We start from the raw sequence: 23,947 nt of genomic DNA, 5'->3' as shown, positions 1-23,947 counted from the left end.
GATGAGTGCCCCACATCAACTCTAAGGAAGTTCACTCCAGTCCCATTCGTGTCAGAGAGAGAAGAGACAAGAGTAGACGGTGGAACAAGGACAGATTAGGAAAAAAAAAAAAAAAATTGAAAATGCAGAGAGAGACAAGTCATAAACTTCATTCAAGTTAGATACCTGAGAAATCCTCTGTCTATAATACTGGATGCATGCCACATTAATCTTTAACTAAGCTGGACAATAAATCTGTCAAGTAGGCTATTAAGAAAAAATAAAATAAAAATACTCAATAAGTTGGAAACTGGTTTTTGATAAATCAGCCTTTTAAGCAAAGTGTTAGATGCTTCAAATACTGTTTCATCCCAATCTCTTGGACAGATAGTTACAATAAAATTTTTTTAAAAAGGGGGGACAATGCAAGGGTTTTACTCCTGGCCATAAAATCATGTATCTTATATCTTGGCCATTCCTTTTTCTGCTTTCCATACTGCGGTAATGGTCATGATCTGTCTTGGCCTCTCCTCCACTTACTGCTCAGAGTCTGGTACAGATTATATTCAGGGCTTGTATTTTCAGCATTCATCAGATGCTTCTAATTTGCAAAGGTCAGGGCAGAAATCATAAACTTAGTATCTTAAGTGTGAGAATTAGCAGCTTGTTCATCTTCTTAACTTAGGCTGCTGATATCTATCCTTCCTACACTCCACGGGTTGCTTGGATCACAAGGTAACAAAAGCAGGAGCAGAGAGAAAGCAATAAAGCACTTCTGAAGTCCTTAGAAGCGAAAGATTAGGGGCGCCTGGGTGGCTCAGTGGGTTAAGCCGCTGCCTTTGGCTCAGGTCATGATCTCAGGGTCCTGGGATCGAGTCCCGCATCAGGCTCTCTGCTCAGCAGGGAGCCTGCTTCCCTCTCTCTCTCTGCCTGCCTCTCCGACTACTTGTGATTTCTCTCTGTCAAATAAATAATAAAATCTTTAAAAGAAGAAGCGAAAGATTACTTCTAATTTGATCAGTCTCTGACAGTTCAGTGAGGAGATAAAACTGAACTGGCTTGGCTTTTGGGGGATGGATATGATTCTGACAGTCAGTGGTCACAGTGATAAAGAAAGGCATTCCAAAGATGGGAATGGGATGAGCAAAGTCCTAAGGGCAAGAGAGTATGTCCTGTATTTAAGAAATTGTACAGAGTCTGGCTTCCCTGGGTGTGGAGAAGCATGAAGGAGAGAAGACAGAAGAGAAGGCTGAGATGGAATTTTGTCCCTGGAGGAGAGGGAGATCATAAGGGGCACTAAATGCCCTGGCAAGAGATTTAGATTTCTACGTAATGGCAATGAAGAACCCCTGGAGACTTCTGAGCAGGGGAAAACAATGCACAGAGCTGTGATTTTTGCAAAATTTATCAAGGAGGAGCATATAAGCAGGGAGGGAGGGATTGGCAATGGTCTATTGTAGTAGCTCAGACAAGACGTAACGGTGGATATGGACCTTACAGTAACGGCAGTGGAGATTTTAAAGAGAAGATTAGTTGTGGTGGAGGTAACTTCCAAAGGACATGATGCCTGACTTAATAAAAGCAGTAGGGAAGAGAGAAGAATCGAAATAAAAGGACTCTGAGCTTTTTAATTTGGTGACTAGGATAACCTTTAACTGAAGTGGAGAGGTCAGAGCAGGAGATTACACTGATGAAACACCTGTGGTGGAAGGTGGTACTAAGGGGACACCATGAGGTCAGTTTTCAACATGCTTGGACGTATTTCTGCACATGGAGTCTACCGAAATGTTTGCCCATACTAGGAAAACTAGGGGAAAATACATACATATAACATATATGCACATTTTCATGAAACAGATTCATATGCCACATCATAACTCACACGCTGTTAGAAATAAATTTGACTAGAGCCAGAGAGAACTCTGACTAGAGACAGAGAATACAATATATGTGCATGTATATATACTAATGCTAATATGTTTGTGTGTGTGTGTGTGTGTGTGTGTGTGTGTGTTTGTATGCATATGCATACAGGAATCTGGGCTAACATACACAAACATAAACTCAAAACGGATAAAAGACCTCAGAGTGAGGAAGGAATCTATCAAAGTCCAAGAGAACATAGGCAGTAACCTCTTTGACATCAGCCACAGCAACTTCTTTCAAGACATGTCTCCAAAGGCAAAGGAAACAAAAGCGAAAATGAACTTTTGGGACCTCATCAAGATCAAAAGATTCTGTACAGCAAAGGAAACTATCAACAAAACATAGGCAACACACAGAATGGGGAAAGATAGTCATAAATGACACTAGAGACAAAGGGCTGATATCCAAGATCTATAAAGAACTCCTCAAACTCAACACCCCAAAAACAGATAATCATGTCAAAAACTAGGAAGAAGATATGAACAGACACTTCTCCAAAGAAGACATACATTTAAATGGCTAACAGACACATGAAAAAATGTTCATCATCACTAGCCATCAGTGAGATTCAAATCAAAACAACATTGAGATACCATCTTATACCAGTTAGAATGGCCAAAATTAGCAAGACAGTAAACAACATGTGTTGGAGAGGATGTGGAGAAAGGGGAACCCTCTTACACTGTTGGTGGGAATACAAGTTGGTGCAGCCACTTTGGAAAACAGTGTGGAGATTCCTTAAGAAATTAAAAATAGAGTTACCCTAGGACCCTGCAATTGCATTACTGGGTATTTACTCCAAAGATACAGACACAGCAAACAGAAGGGCTATCTGTACCACAGTGTTCACAGCAGCAATTGCCACAGTAGCCAAACTGTGGATAGAGCAAAGATGCCCTTCAACAGACAGATAAAGATATGGTCCATATATGCAATGGAGTATTATGCCTCCATCAGAAAAGATGAATACCCAACATTTGTATCAACATGGATGGGGCTGGAGGAGATTATGCTGAGTGAAATAAGTCAAGCAGAAAAAGTAAATTATCATATGGTTTCACTTACTTGTCAAGTATAAGGAGTAACATGGAGGACATTAGGAGAAGGAAAGGAAAAGTGAATTGGGGGGAATCAGAGAGGTAGATGACCCATGAGAGACTGTGGACTCTGAGAAACAAATTGAGAGTTTTGGAAAGGAGGAGGGTAGGGGGATGGCTGATTCTGGTGCTGGGTATTAAGGAGGGTATGGATTGCATGGAGCACTGCGTGTGGCGCATAAACAATGAACCTTGGAACACTGAAAAAATAAAATTAAATTAAAAGAAAGAAATTTGGGTTAACATGCAAATATAAATATATATGTATATATTTGTATATATCTAAATATATTTGCTTTATCTGGAAATGCTGAATGTTAAAACATTTTAATTAACTTTTTATTTTAATAAATAGTCAACAAATAATAGTCAACAAAAAATACTAAAAAAAAGATTGTAAAAAATACTAGAAGACGCTCTTTTAAAGCACTGCAGATATGATGAGCACTGGGTGTGATACACAAGTAATGAATCATTGAACACAATACTAAAAACTAAGAATGTACTACATTTTGGCTAAATGAATTTAAATTAAAAAAAAAGAAAAGAAAGCACGGGGATGAGTATGGGCTTTGCTGCTTTTTAAAATCAAATTGTAGCAAATTATGATAATAAAAAGACTAAAAATAATACAAACATGTACTTAAAATTTACAGTTGCTATCCTGAAGATAAACTTATAAATTAGATAATCAGGTCCTGTCGATTTTGCAGATGAGGAAGGTTGAGACACAGAGAGGCTAAGACTCATGTTTTGGGACCCACGTCTACCTAAAGATGCCCAGGAATCTCCCCGCTGCATAACTGGCTTTTCCAATCACGGAAGTATACACATTATAGGTAGCCGTTAGTGTAATGACTCTTATAGCCGGGGTATTTTATACTTCTTTGGGAATAATAATCATCATAGCACTTTTAGTTTGCACTATTACAGGCCTATGAAAGTGCAACACATATATGTGAGTGTGAAAAAATTAAAACATTTTAAACATTAAAAATACTTTTTGTAAATAATGAACTGTAGAAATGTTTTGCTAGACGGACTTTATCACTACTTCAGATTTAATAAACTGGCTAAAATAAAGCCACAAGCAAGTCTACTTTGGGATATTAACAAAGTTATGGCCTGAACATTTTTCAGTTGTAGAGCTTGGCCCTAACCTAGTTGTATAATCCTTAAGCAATAAGAACATCTTAAAAAAGACATCTCATTGCTTATATAGATTTTGGCTTCCTTGGCTCAGGCCACAGGAACAAGGCTGCATGTGTTTAATCATATAGCTTCTTAGAAATTATGACTTAGTGTGTTCTTAGGAAAGTCCCTAGAAAGACTTTTGTTGTAAACCAACTTCCTGGGGAACCACATGCCCACTTTAGATTTTTTTCCTTGCGTATTTTTGGTTGCTTGGCAAATTTAAATGAATTTGCCTAAATGCTATTTCCTATACATGATTACCTTTTTTTTCCCCTCTACACTGTCCACAAACAGACACCCCAGCTGCTTGCAGTGACCAAATCTATAAGTCTGAGGTTAGGGAAGTTTTTACATACTGTTAAGGAAAGACATTCTAAATTATTTGTGGCCATTCCCCAAATATTTATTAGTGAAATATGGGGCCGTAAATCACCAGCCAGATAATTCTAGTTGAATATTGGGAAGATCAGCACTGCTACAGAGACAGAATCACATATACTGAAGGTCATTTTGGAATTAGTACTTTGTACAATTATGGAATAAACATAAGGGTATAGAATTAGAAAACTATATATTTAACTCTATCACAAATTATTTTTCAAGGATCCCTTAACACTGTCATCTATATAACCAGAAAAAAAACCCATAAATAAATAAAACAAGAAGAATCCTAAAATAAAAATAGTCTGGGCATTAAGAATATCTACAAAAATAGATTCTTATTTTTTATTATAACTGTTCAAAATAGCTAATATAGCCATATTCACCCTCTTTATGTTAAAGATTTTTTGAGGGGTGCCTGGGTGGCTCAGTGGGTTAAAGCTTCTGCCTTTAGCTCAGGTCATGATCCCAGGGTCCTGGGATCGAGACCCCTATCGGGCTCTCTGCTCAGCAGGGAGCCTGCTTCCTCCTCTCTCTCTCTTTCTCTGCCTGCCTCTCTGCCTACTTGTGATCTCTGTCTGTCAAATAAATAAATAAAATCTTTAAAAAAAAGATTTTTTGAAGAAAGAGTCAATATTCAGTATTTACCCAATTCTAGATATTTGACAAAATATAGGGTAAATTGAGAATATTATCTTGACAGGGATTGCAGACAGACAGCTTCCAATTCTGCCTCCTGGAAACCCTTTTCAAATGCATCACAGTCTTTCAACATGTTCAAAAGTGAATTCCTAATCTCCCCACAGGGGCTCCTCCCCAGTCTTCCCAGTCTCATAGATGGTATCCTAACACATTCAATTGCTCCATTAGAAAACTGTGCCTTATCCTTGGACATAGTCCCCATCAAAATCAATAAGTGGCATCAATTATATCTCTGAGGGATGCCTGGGTGGCTCCGTCAGTTAAGTGTCTGCCTTTGGCTCAGGTCATGATCCTGGGGTCTTGGGATCGAGTCCTACATAGGGCTCTTTGCTCAGCAAGGAAGCTGCTTCTCCCTCTGCCTGCAGCTCCCCCTGCTTGTGCTCTTTCTCTCTCTCTCTCTGACAAATAAATAAGATCTTTAAAAAAATTATATTTCTGACATTTAGCTGGACCCCATCCATTTTTCTGGACCTTCTGCAAGTAACCCCTAACAGATCTCTGCTCCCACTCATGCCCCTTCAATGCATTTTCTTCACAGCCACCAAATGATCTTCTAAAAATGACTATTTTGATCATGTCACCCCCATGCTGAAAACTGTGCAGTAACTTCTTGCTGCTTTATCTTGAAATAAAATAACATATCTTAAATGTGGTCAACGAGCCTTTGGGTGATCGGGTACCACTTACCGTGACAGTATCATTTAATGTCATTCACTATCCTCTCATCAAACACCAGTCACAGTGGACTTCCTTATCTAGATATTTTCTACTTTAGGGCCTTCATACACACATGCTTTTACTCCTGTCTGAATGCTCTTCTCTACCCTTTATCTAGCTTACTTCTACTTTTCTTTTTCTTTCAAGGTTTAGCTTAAGTGGCACTTCCTTAAAGAAGTCTTCTTTGACCCTCTATTTGATTGGCCACTTTATAATCTTTTATGCTCATTCGAGCTAGTGTGTTTCCCAATATACATCATGGGTATTTTCTACATTAGGCTAATATCTCCTTGAGCAAGAACTATCTCTACTTTTTCCATGAATCTCCATTGTCAGCCTCTGTGCCAGGAACATAATAAATACTTAATATTCCCTGAGTCATTGAAGGACTAAATTGATGAAGATGTCTGGTTAGCTCTGTATTGCACATGCGTGATTGAGGTTAGTTAGCCCAGTTAGCTAGAGAGTTGATGGACTATAGAGAATGCCCATGTCCTCAACAAAGGGTCCTAAGGACCTGTGAGCATATGCTAAAATTTTAAATATTCTGGAGCATTTTGGCTTTCCTGGTCAAGATGAATCATGACACATATTCCATCACAGAGCTGATTTCATTTTGCCTTGCATTAAAGTTAGTTGACTTTATGTTTTTCTTGCCCATGAGAACTTTCTGATTCTTCCATCAGAATCACATCTGAATTATCTTTTCCCCCCGGGGAGCACTACGGTTTCCACAGTAGGAACTAAACATTGGTAGAAATTTATTTAGTTTTTTAAAAGACTTTATTTACTTACTTATTTGTTTATTTGTTTTCCAGAGAAAGAGAAAGCGAGCTAAAGCAGGGGGAGCTGCAGACAGAGGGAGAAGCACGCTCCCTGTTGAGCAAAGGGCCCTATGTGGGACTTGGTTCCGGGACCCGGGATCATGACCTGAGTGGAAGGCAGATGCTTACCTGATTGAACCACCCAGGCATCCCCCAAAATTTATTTTAAATATCTTGCCATTCAAAAACTATGAATTAAGAGGTGCTAAGTAAAGTTAATATTTTTTTTTTAAGATTTTATTTATTTATTTATTTATTTGACAGAGAGACATCCCAAGTAGGCAGAGAGGCAGACAGAGAGAGAGAGAGGAGGAAGCAGGCTCCCTGCTGAGCAGAGAGCCCGATGCGGGACTCGATCCCAGGACCCTGAGATCACGACCTGAGCCGAATGCAGCTGCTTAACCCACTGAGCCACCCAGGCACCCAGTAAAGTTAATATTGTAAGGTACCATCATATTTAGTGCAGAATCTAATTTAATTATTCAACTTACTAATTCAGCACTTCCCACGTTTAAGGCACTGGGAAATGCATTAGGAATTTAAACAATAACTAACACCTTTTCTTTCCTTGTGTGTCAATAAACTTATAGAAAAACAAATCCCCATCAGTGACCTTTGGATGGTGACAGTATAAAAATGTATGACTGACTCAATGTAATCCCAACAGGACTAACAGGTGCACACCCCTCTTTAGGGATATGGCAGTTCCTGCTTCCTGGGAGGTGAGGTTAAGTTCTGATAACGTCCTAGTTTTTTATGCCTCAGTAAACCAAAGCTATCAGTCGTCTGCCATGTACTTTGGGGTTACTGCCAGGGTATTCTTGTTGGATTACACTCATCTGTCCCCACTTTCCCCTTTTTATGTCCTATGGCAATTCCTGCTCTACTCTCTGCTCAAAGGAGACAACAGTTCAGACTGAAATAAACCAGCCAGAGGGGACCCTGGCATCAAAGATCCCCCCCAAACTGTTCCTGCTAAAATTAAAGGGTTTGGCTATGGATTCACAAGAACCTTGAAGTGCTCTGTTGAGCAGCTAGAGGTCAGCGAGCTAGCTAGTGACTCAGCTAGCAGGAGGCCTGCTAATAGATGCTAATGCTTTGCTGAGTGCTTCAAACTGGTGTTCGCTTTAGGGTGGTGCTGAATAATCACCATTAATTGAATTGTAGAAATACCTGCTTGCTATTTGTAAACAGCATATATTTTTTATAGAAATCATGTGATGTTCAAATTGTTTATCTTTAGAGCACATTGCAAATAGGGTTTTAGTAAATGTGTAGAGGTTAGAAAGTCTTTCCTTTCATATTATCAGACACTGTGGTATGCAAATACTTTACTTCCTTTTTTTTCCCTCCAGATTTAATTATGTGATTTTAATCCATTTGAATTTAGCCCATGGGGCATCTTTGTATATTTTCATTACATTACCAAGCAATTGTAGCAAAGTTTGAAGCTATTTGTAGTAAAACATACTACAAATAACATGTATATACAGGTAATATTCGTTTGGGAGTCAATTAGGGCCAGCCACTGTTCTAATTAGTTTAGTGAATTGGCTCATCTAATCCTCACATTTCTAGGAACAACTACTATTATTATCTGCATTTTGTAGATGAGAAAATTAAGGCTCAGAGAGGTTAAGCAATTTGCTCAAGGTCAAACAGCTAGTGCGCTGCAGAGATAGCACTTTAGCTCTGGAGGCTACACTTTTAACCAGCAAGATTTAGTTAAATGTTTAATTTTTATAAGCCCTGTGGGACAGATACTACCATTATGATCCCCATTTAATAATGAGGGGATTGGTCCAACCAATATCACTCTGCTGGTAAGTGGCTGAATCGGGCTTTTAAACTCAGTCCTGTCTGACTCCTAGGTCTATCTTAAATACCAGCCATTATGACCTTCTAGAGAAGGCAGTGTACTTACTTCCTTTTTAATCCCATTTAGCATTAGAGATTAAGTAGATTTTAAGGGAAAGAGAAATGATTTACTCAAATAATACAGTAACTATCTAGTCATAATCTTCTAAAAATATTTAAAAAACTGTTAAGCCAATTATTGGATTTTTCTTAAAATATTTGAAATACTTTTAAGCTAATATTAAATGTCATCATTCTGAAGAGCACAGCCCAAATGATCGTTCTTAAAAATTAGTGTAATAATTCATCTCACTGTTCCTGTGACTCCTCAGAGTAACTGCAATTACTCAAGAGATCTGAGAGCATTTAGAGGTGCTGGGTGGCTCAGTGAGTTAAGCCTCTGCCTGCAGCGCAGGTCATGATCTCAGGGTCCTGGGATTGAGCCCCACAAGGGGCTCTCTGCTCAGCAGGGAGCCTGCTTCCCCCTCTCTCTCTGCCTGCCTCTCTGTACTTGTGAACTCTCTCCCTTTGTCAAATAAATAAATAAAATCTTTAAAAAAGAGAGAGAGATTTGCATTTAGAAAAAATAAATAAAATTTAGAAAAAATAATTTTTTTCTATTCTATTTTTTCTATTTTGACTATAGCAAGTATAAAATATTATGTGGTACTTGTTGGGTGTAACTCATGAAAGTATTACAAATCAAAACAAATCACAACAGTATTATAAAAATACAATAACTGTTATTTTGAAATAGACTAGTTTAATTATTATCATTCACATTATTGTTTTACTAAATGAGGAGTCACCATTTAGATCTTAAAAATGAGAAGGAATATATGTGCCAGCCAAGTCACAATGATACAGTAAAATTAAAAATTTATAGAAAACGCCAATGGTTTATAAAAACACTGCTTATAAGGACATTCCTAAATAAATCTGTCCTTTTCTTTCTGTGAGTTCCTATTTAGAGTATTGATTTCCTTGACCTCTGTAAAAACCACTACTGCACCATTTCGGATCTCTAGGCGAGGACTGAATGTCAGAAACTAAGAGAAGAGAGTACGCTGACGATGGATTAAGGCATATCCATTTTGGCCAAATGGTTTGTCACAGGTGTCTCATTGTGAGTCATTTTTTATTTTATTACCTTTAGGTCCTTTGAACAGTTTGATCTCCACAACAGTCTCCAGAATGGGTCGTCTTCTGCGCACATACAGGCGAACAATAGACCCTGCTTCTTTGAGAGCTTCCACGGCTTTACTGTGGGAAACCTCTGACACGTCGACCTCATTCACCCGCAAGATACAATCATTGACCCTGGAAGACAGGGTAAGAAGAAAAAGTGAGGGTGGCTGGGAAGATTTCTTAAAGTATATTATCATTGTTAGTGAACCTGAATTAGCGAGGAAGCAAAGAGTACAAGCAATTTTAAAATGTTTCTGTTTGGAAGAAGCAATTCAAATGAAGGAAACCTTGAACTCCCCAGCCTTCCCAGGCTTTCCAAATGAACTTGCACTACTGGTCAGGCCCCTCTTGCACTTGGGTTCCCTGGGACAGGAAGCGTGTGGTACACACTGTGAGTTCGGATGACTGCATATTTTGAGGCCGCTGTCAGTTACATCATTTTTTTTTAAAAAGATTTTATTTATTTATTTGTCAGAGAGTGAGAGAGAAAACACAACCAGAGGGCATGGGAGGCAGAGGGAGAAGCATGTTCCCTGCTGAGCAGGAAGCCCAATGTGGGACTTGATCCTAGGACCCTCGGATCATGACCTGAGCCCAAGGCAGCCACTCAACTGACTGAGCCACTGAGGCATCCCATATTTCAATTGTTTCTAACTGGTTTGCCTAGGGTTATGATTGCAGTGGTTCTCAGAACTTACTATGGATTATACAGACATCACAAATGTAACCTTATAGATGAATTTTCTCAAATTTTTAACTTGCTACTTATAAAGGTAATATATGGTCATTTTAGAAAATCTGAAAAATGTAACCATGAAGAAAGAAGAAAATATGTACATGACCTAATCATCTAAAATAAATGCGTTAGCTTTCTGGTAAACTGTCTTCCCATATTTTGTTTTGTTTTGTTTTCCCTTTCTCCCTCAAATTCATATCACAATATTATAGATATTGAAGTTCAGATTTCACAAAATTCAAAGAAAATTTCAGGTAATCTTTGGTTTAGGTATTTACTTTGAAAACCAAGAATTATGGTAACATAATTTTTGACATTTTCTCTTCAGGAGGAATCATCTCATTTTTCTATAAAAATGTCCAGGTAATATATATTTATGTAGCCATAGATTTCAAATCTCTTTTATGTTCATGATAACTAGTAAAAACTTTAATAATGGTTAAATGTATGAAATTTGAGACTAGAAAGATTTCCTTTCTTTACTCTGAATATATGCACTCTAATATTGCCCATCTCAGTTTAATATGTTACTCAGAGTAAGAAATAAGGGGCTACTCTTGCTTGACCTCCTCATCCCACTACCACATGTTTGTCTCTACCTGCAGTCTATCCGCAATCTGTCCACATTTCTTAATCTGCACTGCCACCATCCTGGTTGACGTCAACGTCCTCTCCCACCTGGATTATTTCTACAGCCTTCTACCTACTCCCCCTGGACCCTCTCTTGTCAACATTTAATGCATTTTCCACACAGTGGACAGGGTAAAGTGAACATGATTGGTTGCTTTTTTGTCTTCCATTCCCCATTTCCTTCTTCCCAACAGTGCCTGATTTGCTCAGGACAATCACTCCTTAGGAAATATTTTTTAATGAATGAAATAATAAGTCTAAGTTCAATGACCAGGCCTTCCATTTCCTAAGTTGGTAAACACTGATAATTAGCTTCTTAGGCCCTGTGTTCACATCTGTAAATAAATACAATACTAACATCTACAATAAAGACTTATAGGAAAGATTAAATGAGATAATGTACATGTAAATCTTTAGCAAGGGGTCTGGTATGTATTACACCTAATATTTGGTAGCAGTGAAAAATTTTTGATTTATAATTTTAACTACTAGATCCTTTCCATAATCTTGTGAATAAGTCATTATCCACATTACAGAAATGAGAATTGTTCTAAGTGATCAAGTTCTCTGTCTAAAGCTGTCAGAAATTTGGGTAGAAATTGAATATGATCTTTCAGTCATATTATTTCCAGTCATATATCCAATTGGCTAGGTCTTACAATTTCCAAAGTTGGGCACTCTCCTCTTAGAGATCACATACATCTAAATGTTGCAAACAGTTTCACATACACTGTATACATCAATTCAAACTTATAACATAGTAGTGAAAATGTTATACAAAAAGTATAGGAAGAATTTTTCTATCATTTTTTCCCCCATAACTTCTCTATACCTGTTTGGGGAGCTAAGTTATAGACACTCTTGTCTCAATGAGAATGCTGATTAGCTTCAAGAATCTGAATTTCTGAATTTCACTTATTAAGATTCAATGATGTCATTTCATCATAACACATGCTATAGTTTTATTAGGTTTACACATATACTTCCTCTCTGACTGACCAAAAAAACAACAACAACAACAACAAAAAAAACCATGGAAAATTACCAATTAAAATAGTTTTGAAAATGTAGGCAACACGGGTGCCAGCCGCCCTGCCGCAGCTGGTCCTTTGAGAGTGGGTAATTTTGTCATCTCATGATAATGCAAACACATAGTGTTTACTGTCGCCCTATGCTCAGAATATTAATCATATCTTAAAACACTGCTTTCCATAGAAGGGAGTGGCTGACATTTAAAAAAAAATTCTGGATGCTGTATCTAGTCAAACTGTACTAAATTTTTCCTTTTGAATACAGTGGAATCCTTAATTGTCAATTGCAGGGGTGAGGACATCACAGCCTAAATCATGTTTTTTTCCTGAAATTGTGGAGAAAATAGGCAACTTCAGTGCAGTGAAAAGAGCACTGGAATAGCCTTCAGGACACTTGGACTGGAGTCCCAGCTGCGTGACCACGGTCAAGTCACTTCATCTCTTTGAACCTCACTCCCCCATGAAAAGAGAGTAAGTGTGCCCACAGTTCATAAGAGGAGTAAGCAGACAGGCAATGCATCTGGGTGTGTGTGTGTGTGTGTGGACTATAGAGTACAGTACATACGAGAGCTGTAGCTATTGATCAAAGATGAGTCAAAGATGCTGTGCTCAAGGACGAACTGGAAGGTGAACAGGATGGAAATGGAAAATTTAAGAGGGCTGGCTATGTGCCCTATCGGTCTAGCCACTTCATTTATTCACTGGCACTTAAATCCCCCCTCCCCCATTTCTGAAACACTGATTCTCATTCTACAGATGATGAAATTTACTGACAAGGTCACAGTGGTGTTGAGGGCAGGGACATGATTCCAGCCTAACTTGGCCTTTTTCTAAAGCCTATGCTGATACAGAGTTCCTCAGAATGGATCATTTTAAATTAAAAAAAAAAAAAAAAGGCAGAGATAGAGAGAGATGAGGGGCAGAGTTTGTATATTCAAATTTTCAAATATAGAGGAAAGAATATCAAGCTGAAGTAGGGCACTCACTTGAAATAGCATCTAGCTAGAGGATCATAGTTATTTTCTCAGTTATTTAAAATTAATTTGCTTTCACTACTAGTAGATAACCTTTGTGAGTCAAGTCACCACCACATTCATTTTGAAACATATAAATGTATCACTAGCTTCTGACTCAAGTAATACTATGCCCCAATAAAAAGTACAGCCTTTATCACATTCTTGATATGTATTAGAAATTCATTTATATAAACATCTCCTCTCTAGCCATGCAACTAAGTTGATGGTTTCATTTTCCAGTGCTTGCTGTTTCAAATTTAAGTCTACAATATTCATTTTGTGAAATAGAACAATCCAAGAGATTAAAAGCCTAATTTAAATCTTTTTCTTGTCTCATTTTCTTTAGAATTCTGTTTTTTTCTTACAGAAAATGTCTTAGAAATAAAAAGGACATTTTATCATTAACATGTCAACAGAATCACACCTAAATTTTGCATTAAACAAGTATTATGGAACATGATACAGTATCACTGAAAAGTCAAATAATACCTGACAAATTATTTGTTCCACTTTGAAGACACAATTTAAAAGAACAAGAAATATATACTCTTGCATAGGTATTAAAGTATTTTGTTGGAAAATAAACTTTGTGATTTTCTACATTTTTTAAAGCGTTGATTCACTATAAATGAGCACCAAATGCTGGTGTTAGGATGGAAACATTCCTGTTCGTTATGCATTTAAAATAACTGAAAGGAAAGATAACAAAGTTTCAGCTCTAGTTCTTTGTGAACATAGAGATTGCAGGTGTTTTAAAAAGCGTATTTTTGCTTTTGGGTTTTATGCCAGGTCCTAAAATGGGCATATATCAGGGCCGAGAATCTAAGAACGTAGGCCTGGGAGCCCTGGCACACCCCATCCACATGGAATGTTGGCCCCCCGCTCTAGAACTTAAGAGCAGTGTGGCTTGGAATAAGTCACATGACATCTCACAGTCTCAGTTTCTTCATCTGGAAACAGGGAAAAGATTGCTGCATGGATCAGATGGGATAATGTATGCGAAGTCCTCAGTATAGCACCAGACAAGTCATGAAAAGGCAGTAAGTGATTTGCCTAATAAAGATAAGATGTAACTATAGAAAGAAGATACAGCAGGGAGACAAAGGAAGAGCGATACAATCAAGATACTGAAAGGGTTTCTGACATCTTCCATGAGAAAGAGAGGAAGAAATGAGGTGAATGAGGTTTGGAGGAAGAAAAATGTAAAAAGAGGGCTTTCAGGAGGTCTTATTTGATGACGAGTAATGTAATTCCCCTTTAATTTTACGCTCTACTGCAGAGCAGGGAGACTGATATGGAACTAGATCCCAGGACCTGGGGATCATGATTCGAGATGAAGGCAGATGCTTAACTGACTGAGCCACCCAAATGCCCAAACAACAAAAATTTCTAACAAATATAGACAGACTTTGTGATCAGTGCTTAACTGATCACATGCATTATTTCCTTTAGCTATATCTTATTTTCATTTTAATACTTAAGTTCGTCTTGTCTTCTAGGAAGTCATCCTCACCTCAACTGGCTTGTCCCATGTCCCACTGCAAGGAAGTCAGTGGGTAATATTAATAGGGTTAGCAGATTTAGCAAATAAAAAGTTTAAAATATCAAGCTAAATTTGGCTTTCAAATAAAACACTAATAATAGGGGTGCCTGGGTGGCTTGGTTGGTTAAGTGTCTGCCTTTGGTTCAGGTCATGATCCCAGGGACCTCAGATCGAGTCCCACATCAGGCTCCTTGTTCCTTGCAGGGGGCCTGTTTCTCCTTCTTCCTGCTGCTCTCCCTGCTTGGGCTCTGTCTCTTTCTCTGATAAATAAATAAATAAATAAAATCTTTCAAGAAACACTAATAATAATTCAGAAAAACAAACACTTTTCTTAGTATAACTATATTCTATAACATGTCTGAGACATACTAAATGTACTTGTGTTTGTCTTATATTCAAATTTCAGTGGGTCTCCTGTACTTTTAAAAATACAGTATTTATAAAAGCCCTGAACTATACTTATATTATGCTTATGGATATGCTTATATATTTTGCAACAGAAACTGAAACACAAAGAGGTTTATAATGACAGTAAGTTATGTCTACATAGTCTTAAATCTCATGTACCCTACTATCCACATTCTTCCGGTTAAAAATAATTTTGGGACTTATTTAAGGGCCAATCCCAACTACTGAGTAACCATCAATGGGGTCAAAGATCATACTGGCCAACAGTAAAGCCAAGGCAAATAAAATTCTAGATCAAGGGCTATTAAACTTTAGCATGCGCTAGTTACTTGGAGAGCTCAGTAAACCACAGATTTCTGGGCTCCACTCTGAGTCTGTGATTCAGTAGGTCTGGGGCAGGAGAGAACGCTTATATTTCTAACAAATTTCTAGGTAATGTTGGCCATGCTGGTCTGGGACCATACTCTGAAAACTATTGTGCTATGTATTAAAGAGTCACTCACGTGGCTCATATCTGGTTCATTCTAAAACGAACAGGAATACTCAATCTTATGTAGATCAAATTGATTGTGATAAAAGTCCTGAGCTGACTCTAGAGCCAGTTCCCTGAGTGTTGCAGCTTTTCATTATCATGAAGTCTCTAAATGCATTTGGACCAGAAGACCTGGGCTGCCACAATGTGTGAGACTGTGCAATATGTAAGGCATTTTCCAGCACTCATTTCCTGTCTGTCACTCTTTTCCTGACTCTTTTCCTTTAGCAAAGACCAAGCGGTGGCCACTTCATTCTACACTTTAAAAAATAGGGCTTCATCTTGTGTCTCTAATTCTGAGTAAGAGTAACTTGGTTTATGATCCATAGAAGCCATCCCCTACAGTGAATGTACTGTTTCTCTGTATTTGCCACTTCATTTCCCTTATATAAAATGTTTGCAGGATTCTCTGCAGCTGTCATCTGGGAAAGATCACAGCTTTCCACAATGGGGGAAGAAATTGGCTATTTCAGCATCAGTGATTGGTCTTTCGGCACTTTCCCAGAAAATCAGGGAGGCCAGCAGCAAATCTTGAGCCAGGTACTTAGTGGGTAAACATGGAAAAGAGGCATGAAATGGGAATTTCAAAGGGAAAAGATCATAGGACTGGGAATTACTTAGCCCATTCAGATGAATACTCTTTCTGCAGACTGAACTGCATATCTGTTTATGAAACGAGGTCCTCGTAACTCCCATCTGGGTCAGTGCAGTAGCTTCCTAGCTGCTTTTCCTGACTGCCAGGTTAAGTCACCCCCCTCCTCTCCATCCAGACACACCAGCCCAGCTTTGGCTTCTGGAAGCAACTCTATCGTCATTTCCTCTCCCTCAACATTCATCAAGAGTTACTTAACCCGTATAAAAACTGTTTATCTTTGCATTACCAATGTCTGGCACGAGGTTGTCACTTACAAATGAATAAACATTACTGAAGGGACTCTAAATCTGACCCCTCTCAAGCCCCTGTTCTAGCTAATTCATATCATCATTGTCCTGAGAAGATAATGAGCTCATTCCCATCTCTGCATTTTATTTCATGGTGACTTGCAAAGCCCTAATCAAGACCAGCCTCATTCCAGGACACGTTTATAAGCCATAGCTTCATAAACTATTTCCTAATCAATCAAATCTCCATGGCACCTAATGAGTAAAGTATAAATACATGGTAGATTCTCACCAAAAAGCTATAGATAGACTTGGTGCTCCCACAGAACCTAAAAGTGAGTATACACATTAAGAAATACATTTAAGAATGTTGAATGTGATTTCTTGTTTTTCTCTACGCAACATGTTCCAATCCCAGAAGCAGGAATCAACATAATATGAACTTCATAATTATACATCTTCTCATTCTAATTAAATATGACTTAATGATATTGAAATTTTCAGCGAAAAGTTGAGAACCACAAGGAACGTGATATTCTGAGAAGAATACTGAGTTATAACCAGATGTGAATTCTAATCCTGGTTCTGCCCCTTTCTAGTTAAATAGGTCATTATTTAACAACCCCCAATGTTAAGTTGGATTCAGGGATGTTAAATTCTCTTCTGGCTCTGGTGTTCTATAAATCTAAGTTCAAGGTCAGCTTATCCTGGCATCTATCTCTGTATGAAAATCTGGAGTGCATCTCAAATGGGGAGGAATGCCAAATTATCCTCTCTTCCCAATGAACAACTCTCTCCATTATTTTTTATTCTCTCTCAAGGTAAATTATGCCATCACCCAAAGTGGAAAGTGCTTCTTTCTCAACCACACATCCAAATGTCACTTTTTGTTTGTTTGTTTAAGGTCTTCCCTTTATCTTCACTTACCCTATCTAAGATCTGGCTCTTATTATTAATTACCTGGATTCTGGGGGTGGGGATCAACCTCTTGCCAGTCTGCATGTCAGCTTTGCTCTCTATAATCCATTTTCAGTTTATTGCCAGGATGGTATTATTAAAAACACACCTGATTGCTTTATTCTTCTATTTAATAGTCTTTTAATTGCTCTCCACTGCCTACAGATTTTCAAGGATTTTGAAAAATCCAAGAAGCTCTTTCTTCAAATGAAATCTTTCTCAAAAGCCATATAGTGTATAATTGTATAAAACAAAAGCAGAGTTTCTGTAATTTCTGCATTGGGGAGGGAATGGTGTCACAGTGCAGCTTGGTGGAAGGCCTCGTGTGTGACTTCTCAGAGGGATCCAAGGGATCTAGAAAGAGGGCATGGCATATGACTGAGCTAGCGAGTACCGAAAGAAATCCAAGGCAAGCCCTCTCTCCAAGCCAAATGCCCTGGTGCTGTCCTGGGTCTGCTGAAGTGGGTATCTTTTTCTAATTGACCTGAAGGCTTTCTATAGGCCAGCGCCTACTCATGGGGCTCTGTGGGACATAAACACTATCCTTTTTGGATAAAGCTCACAGACCTTTACACAATAAACAGGTCTTTCTATAATCTGGCTGTGATTCACCTCCTCAGCCCTGTCTCTTGCTACGTCATTAACAGTTTCTTCAAACATCAAGTTCATAGTCTAGGACTGTCCCTCTGCCTGAATAACCACCTCCAGCCTCCACATTTGTCTAAGAACCTTACCCATCCTTTAAGACTAATGCCAATTCTGATGTAGCTTTTTGATTCAACAGGGAAGATAGAAAAACAAACTACTAAATTTTGGTATTTTAAGTTCTGTGGCGAGAGCAATATAGGATACAGGGTAACAAGAAGAAGTTGGCCTGATGAATAGAGAGAGAAGTGTTCCTGGGATAGTTTAGGCCGGTGAAGTGAGGACCACAGACCAAGTCTTCCAGACCTTGTAAAACCTGCTGAGGGATCAGAGTTGAACCTACAGGCAGTAGAAAGCCATTGTAGTGCTTAGCTAGAATAGATTTTAGGAAAAAAAAAAAAGAAGAAGAAGAAGAATCTCTCTAGGTAGGATATAGAGGTAGGGAGACTTGCTTAGATTTCAGAGGTGGAGTTAGGGTAGAAGAAAGCAAAGACTGTTGTTAGAGGCTATTGTATAATCTGATAAAAGATTTGTTAGCCTGGGTTAAACCAGGCAGAGGCAATTAGATAGAAGGGAAGCGATGATGAGAGGGCTAATTCGAACCTACTAGATATGCTGATGGATATCTAGTAAGGGAGGTAAGAAAAAAGAGGAAATGTTTTGTTTAAACTGTTATATCTACCTATGAATCATGAGTCACATGAGAGAAATTCTATCTTAAATTCATTTTTTTGTATCTTCAGTGTCTAGTATCATGCCTGGCACAGCAGGCAGTGAATATATATTTGATTAATAAATGAATAAATTTTAAAAGTAGGGAAGTTAGTCAATGACATCTTTGCTGCCAGTATCCATGTTTTCCTCATCCTCTCCAGTGACCTTGCCCCATGAGAAGGCTATGTCTTATGTCATCTTGTTTCTCTTCTATAAATAGAATCAACTCAAATGTAATCACTGGAAGAAACAAGCTATTATTTACAACTCTGTTTGCATTGGAAAAAAGAAAAAGAGAATTCCGGGAAGAGGCCAAGGTCTAAACAAATAAAAAGAGCAAGTAATCACAATAATAAGATCTCAAATATTAGTTGAGAAATGTAATATATCTGATATGCACAAAGATGTACCTTCAACCAACATTTATTGAGCTTCTGTTACATAGTGCCAGGTGCTGTGTGGGCACAAAGATACAGTGGTGAATGAGAAAGGTACAGATGGCCCCTGACATGGGGGTGGAGAGGAGGAGATTGACAAGAAGACCCTAATTATGTCATAAGGACAGCAGCCTGTTTCACTTAACGTAAGACTAGCTCTAGCTTAAGTACATCTTCCAAACTTCAGAGTTGATGTTTTAATTTCACGTTTTCATTTATTTTTCTCGTGATTGTCATAATTTTTGGAGCTTAATTTCCATAGAAAGAGAATTCAGCGAAAATTCGAGTATATACTATGTGGCAAACTGCTTGCAATCTTGCTGCTTACTTTGCACTGTTCTTCACTTACCAGGAATATATGAGGTGCCCCCTGATGCTCCCCCATGGCGCGTGTACACTAGCTTATGAACCAGCTGATGTTCTGTACACTTCTACAGAGCAAATACATATTATCTGATGATAAGTGATTTCAGCAGTCCATAAGGTGTATAAAATATTTAAGAGGAAATTGTTGGCATCTTTGAAGACTCTTAAAATTGTAAATATTAAATTTCATGGTAAGTAAATTCATTGGTTGTTAAAGGGAAGCAATTCTCAGCATATGTATAGTTCAATAGCAAATAACATACCTCTCTAAATTCATTTATTTCTCTTTCTTTCTTTCTTGAGAGAGAGAGTGTGTGTGCACACACAGCGGGGAGGAGGGGAAGAGGGAAAAGGAAAGAACCTTAAGCAGGAGACACAGGGCTCCATCTCATGACCCTGAGATCATGACCTGCACCAAAATCAAGAGTTGGACACTTAACTGATTGAACCACCTAGGCGCCTCTCTTTATTTTCTTATCTATTAGATTTTCCCCCACTAGAATTTAAGCTCTGTGAATTAAGATATCTTGTCTCTATTTTTTTATTGCCAGTGGCTGGCCCAGCTCTTCACAGTGGGCTCCCACCATCCACTCAGTTTTCCTGGTTCCCTCTCCTTCCCATACCCTGTGTCTACAATCTATCATCAAGAGCAATCTTGCAAAATAGATCCCAATGCATCCATTTCCCTCCACCTCCACTACTACCATCCAGTCCAAGTAACCACACTTCTACGTGGATGTGCTGGCTCACTGTTCCCACTCCTGTTCTCTACACGCAAGCCAGAGTACCTGATTTTTAAATGTGAATTGGATGGTGTTACTCACTGTTTCCTGAAGTCCTCCAACCTCTTCCTGTATCACATGAAATAAAATCGAAACCCTTTACCAGTCTTCTATGTCATTCCTGGCTCCCACTTCTTCCCATGCTCTCATCGTCTACCTCCCCCTCCCCCGTCCCCTTTATTCTAACCACAATGGCCCTAGTTTCTTCTAGTAGGTACCTAGCTCATCTCTGCCCTAGGGTACTTCATCTTAGTACTCCTTCAGCTTTGAAAGTCTTTCCCTTATCTTGGCTTGGCTAGGTCCTTTTTGTCAGTAAGATCTTACCTTAAGTGTCACCTCCTTCAAGAAGCCTACCTTGAGCACCCAACTGAAAGTAGCCACCAGGAATTCATCCTACAACATTCTGCTTCATTCTTTTCATAGCATTTCTTACTTGTGATATTTTGTGTATTTATTGATTTCCTGCCCAACAGACAAAAATTTAAGTTCCTTAGAACAGAAACCTTGTCTTGTTGACCATCTTACTCTAGGACAGTGCCAAGCTCGTAGCAGTCACTCAGTAAACAGCTGAATCACAAATAGATTAATGAATGAAGGGATGGACGCATAAAGGGGAGGTCTACCTAACTTGGATTGGGTTTGTCAACAACAAAGTATACATAATCTTGCTATCCAGATTTGAATTCTGATAGCTCTAGTTCAAAGCCCTTCTTAAATTTAAACCCATAATTATCAGAGTTATTTAGTACTGGCAAAGGCTGTGAGCAATTTCCTATCCAGCAGATAATGCTAAATTGCTTAGAGGTAGTAATTTTTGAGGGTAGATGATTAGTGATGCTGTTTTTGACCTTTTCTAAGTTACAATAATCAGCTGTTATTGTTTATGTGATTTCATAATACCCATACCCCTCATCTCTTTCTGAGGCTAAATCATATTTCATAAAATAAATTCAAATTACTGTTGTGATGAAAACTCATGACACATTTTGAAACTGGTACTATTCTATGATTCTATAAAACCCAAACGAGTGCTCGTTGATTTAATGGTTGAATTGGTATGTTTGCAAATGGTATACTTAGTCCTTACACTTGTTCTCCGCTACGGAGGCAAAACTCAGAGGCCTCAGGATGGTAGCCAGAGGGGGTTACAGGCACCAAATAGGATCCTTTGCTGCAGATATCATCTCTCTTTCAGTAAATGGGTTTCATCTGATTCATAATTTTCTCTTTTAAAATACTAATAAGTCCATTGTTGTCTGTCATTACGCATGCCTCTCCATGTAGACGATGGGACTTTATTTTAGAGATAGGAAGAACAGGGGAACAATGAGGGGTAATTTCATGGAAAAATTTATTAGAGGAGACCATAGGCACCAGGGCGGCAGAGAAGAGAAGCTTCCAGAAGATAAAGTGTAAGGGCCTATATAGCCAGAGCGATTCCGTCCAGTTAAACAGTGATGTTATTTATGCAGTAAAACTCAAACTGACTCTGCCTGCCTTCCCTAAGTCTGGGAAACCAGTCCCAGGTAACAAAGCCCAAATACAAGGGTGGGTCAGGTAGGGTGGAGATAGCAGCCCGAATGCAGGGATGAATCCAGTCGGGCGAGGTGGAGACATCCAATCAGTGGGGCATGCATACTGTCTCCCTAGCTACCAAGGAGTGTGGGCCCCACCTTTTGGGCACCTTTTGGGTGCTAATTCTGACCAAGGTGATAGGCTAGTTCAAATAGCTACTATAGGGTAAACTGTAATTCAATTGGCCACCCGTGTGTGACCTAGCATGACTGTGCAGCTTTCTCTGTGTGTTACAATTTCATTGGCCACCTGTGTGTGGCCAGGCCCAACCACATGGTCTTTGCCCTATAAAAGTTTGCTGTATAAAAGTCTGTAAGGCAGGGAGGGGTCGCCTCTTTGTAAGAGACGGTCCTGGCCGGTCAGTTTGATTCTTGATGCTTGGCGTGAAATAAAACTTTGCTTGACCTTTGCCTTGTATCAGTCTCACTCCTTTAATCACGGACCCATTATTGGGGGACCTTTCTAAAGGAGACCAGAAAGAGATCCAAAAGAGATCTACACATTTCATGGGACTCCTATGACAACAAATGTAGTAACCTCCAGAAACAGTGTTCATAAAACATTTCAACAACATTATCTATTTTATTCTCGAAGTCTGGAAATATGTCATGTGGGTAATTCTACATCTTCAAGTGGGAAAACCTAAGACTTAGACAAGTTAAATAACTGACTCAAATTCACGTAGCAGATAAAAGATGGAAATAAAGGGGCTTCTGGGTGATGTAGTGTTCAGTGTTCAAGTGTTCAGCTCTTGGTTTCTGCTCCACTCATGATCTCCAGGTGCTGAGATCAAGCTCTGTGTCAGGCTCCATGCTCAGCCTGGAGTCTGCTAGAGATTCTCTCTCCCTTTCCCTCTGTCCCTTCTGCTTGCACTCTCTTTCTATCTCTAAAATAAATAAATAAATCTTTTAAAAGAGTTTTAAAAAATGAAAATAAAAATTACACATTCATCTTAGGGCTTCTGGTCTTATTTCCTTGCCATTTATCACTCCTGTTTATGCGGCTACCACTTGGTTCTTCTATGACAACTGTCTGCCAAAACCCTAAACCTGATTGAGCACAACTCTCTGTCTCCTCCATTGCCTCTTTTACAGCTCTGAACACTGAAGTGCTGGAGAAAATCAGTAGGTGACAGGAGTCATTATAAATTCATCATCTCAAACGCCTGGTCAGCTGGCTGTTCCTTGTTCTGCAATGATAATATCTGAACCTGTTTTTTTTTTTTTTTTTCTTTTGCCACTTCCAGCGCATAAGTTTTCTTCCTGCTTCCAAGAGAGAAAAACTATCTGATGAGAAATCCCTCCATTGATTCTGCCAGATTTACATGCTTAACTACATGTAAGCCCATGTCCTCTACTCTCTTCCTATTGCAGTGGAGGAAGTGTCCCTACTGACACCAAATGTCCATCAATTCATTTTTTTTTTTAAAGACCTTACCTGATCATTTAATTTCTTTATATCCTATATCCTTAAATCTCATTTCTCTACTTCGCCCAGTCCTGGAATATTCAAACATGTTCTGATATCTCTTACCTTTTGAAAATCTTTCCATTAATCTGACATGACCTCTTGGCTGCTGTCCTCTTTCCTCTTTACAAATCAAATTTATCAAATGAGTTAATTACACATATTCTCTATTTCTTCCTTCCCATTCTTTCTTTACCCCATTTTAATCCTGTCTCCTCACAATGCCCCTAACAAGAAAAATACAGAAAATGTTCCTACTAAATTCACAAATCTGGTTTGGGCCAAATCTAACGCAGTCTCTTTAGTCCTGATCTTAGTTATCTTATGACAATGTTGAAGCCAGTTGCCTACCACTGCCTTG

General features: G+C 38.6%; 1 protein-coding gene across 26 annotated transcripts in view; it reads right to left on the bottom strand.

The window, feature by feature from the left end:
• DLG2 (discs large MAGUK scaffold protein 2) overlaps positions 1–23,947 on the bottom strand; it is a gene marked incomplete at its 3' end in the record, with an annotated part of 2,041,616 nt that overhangs the window by 535,140 nt on the left and 1,482,529 nt on the right. For all 26 annotated transcript variants that reach the window (XM_082682853.1, XM_082682879.1, XM_082682864.1 and 23 more), the window contains one exon: positions 9,828–9,997. In XM_082682853.1, the coding sequence (XP_082538979.1) occupies positions 9,828–9,997 (170 nt within the window). The remainder of the gene's footprint in view (positions 1–9,827; positions 9,998–23,947) is intronic.

This window comes from Mustela nivalis (genome assembly GCF_964662115.1).
Source record: "Mustela nivalis genome assembly, chromosome: 9".
Classification (NCBI taxonomy): domain Eukaryota; kingdom Metazoa; phylum Chordata; class Mammalia; order Carnivora; family Mustelidae; genus Mustela; species Mustela nivalis.
The sequence above is the reverse complement of the archived record's forward strand: the minus strand, read 5'-3'. Positions and strand labels throughout refer to the sequence as shown.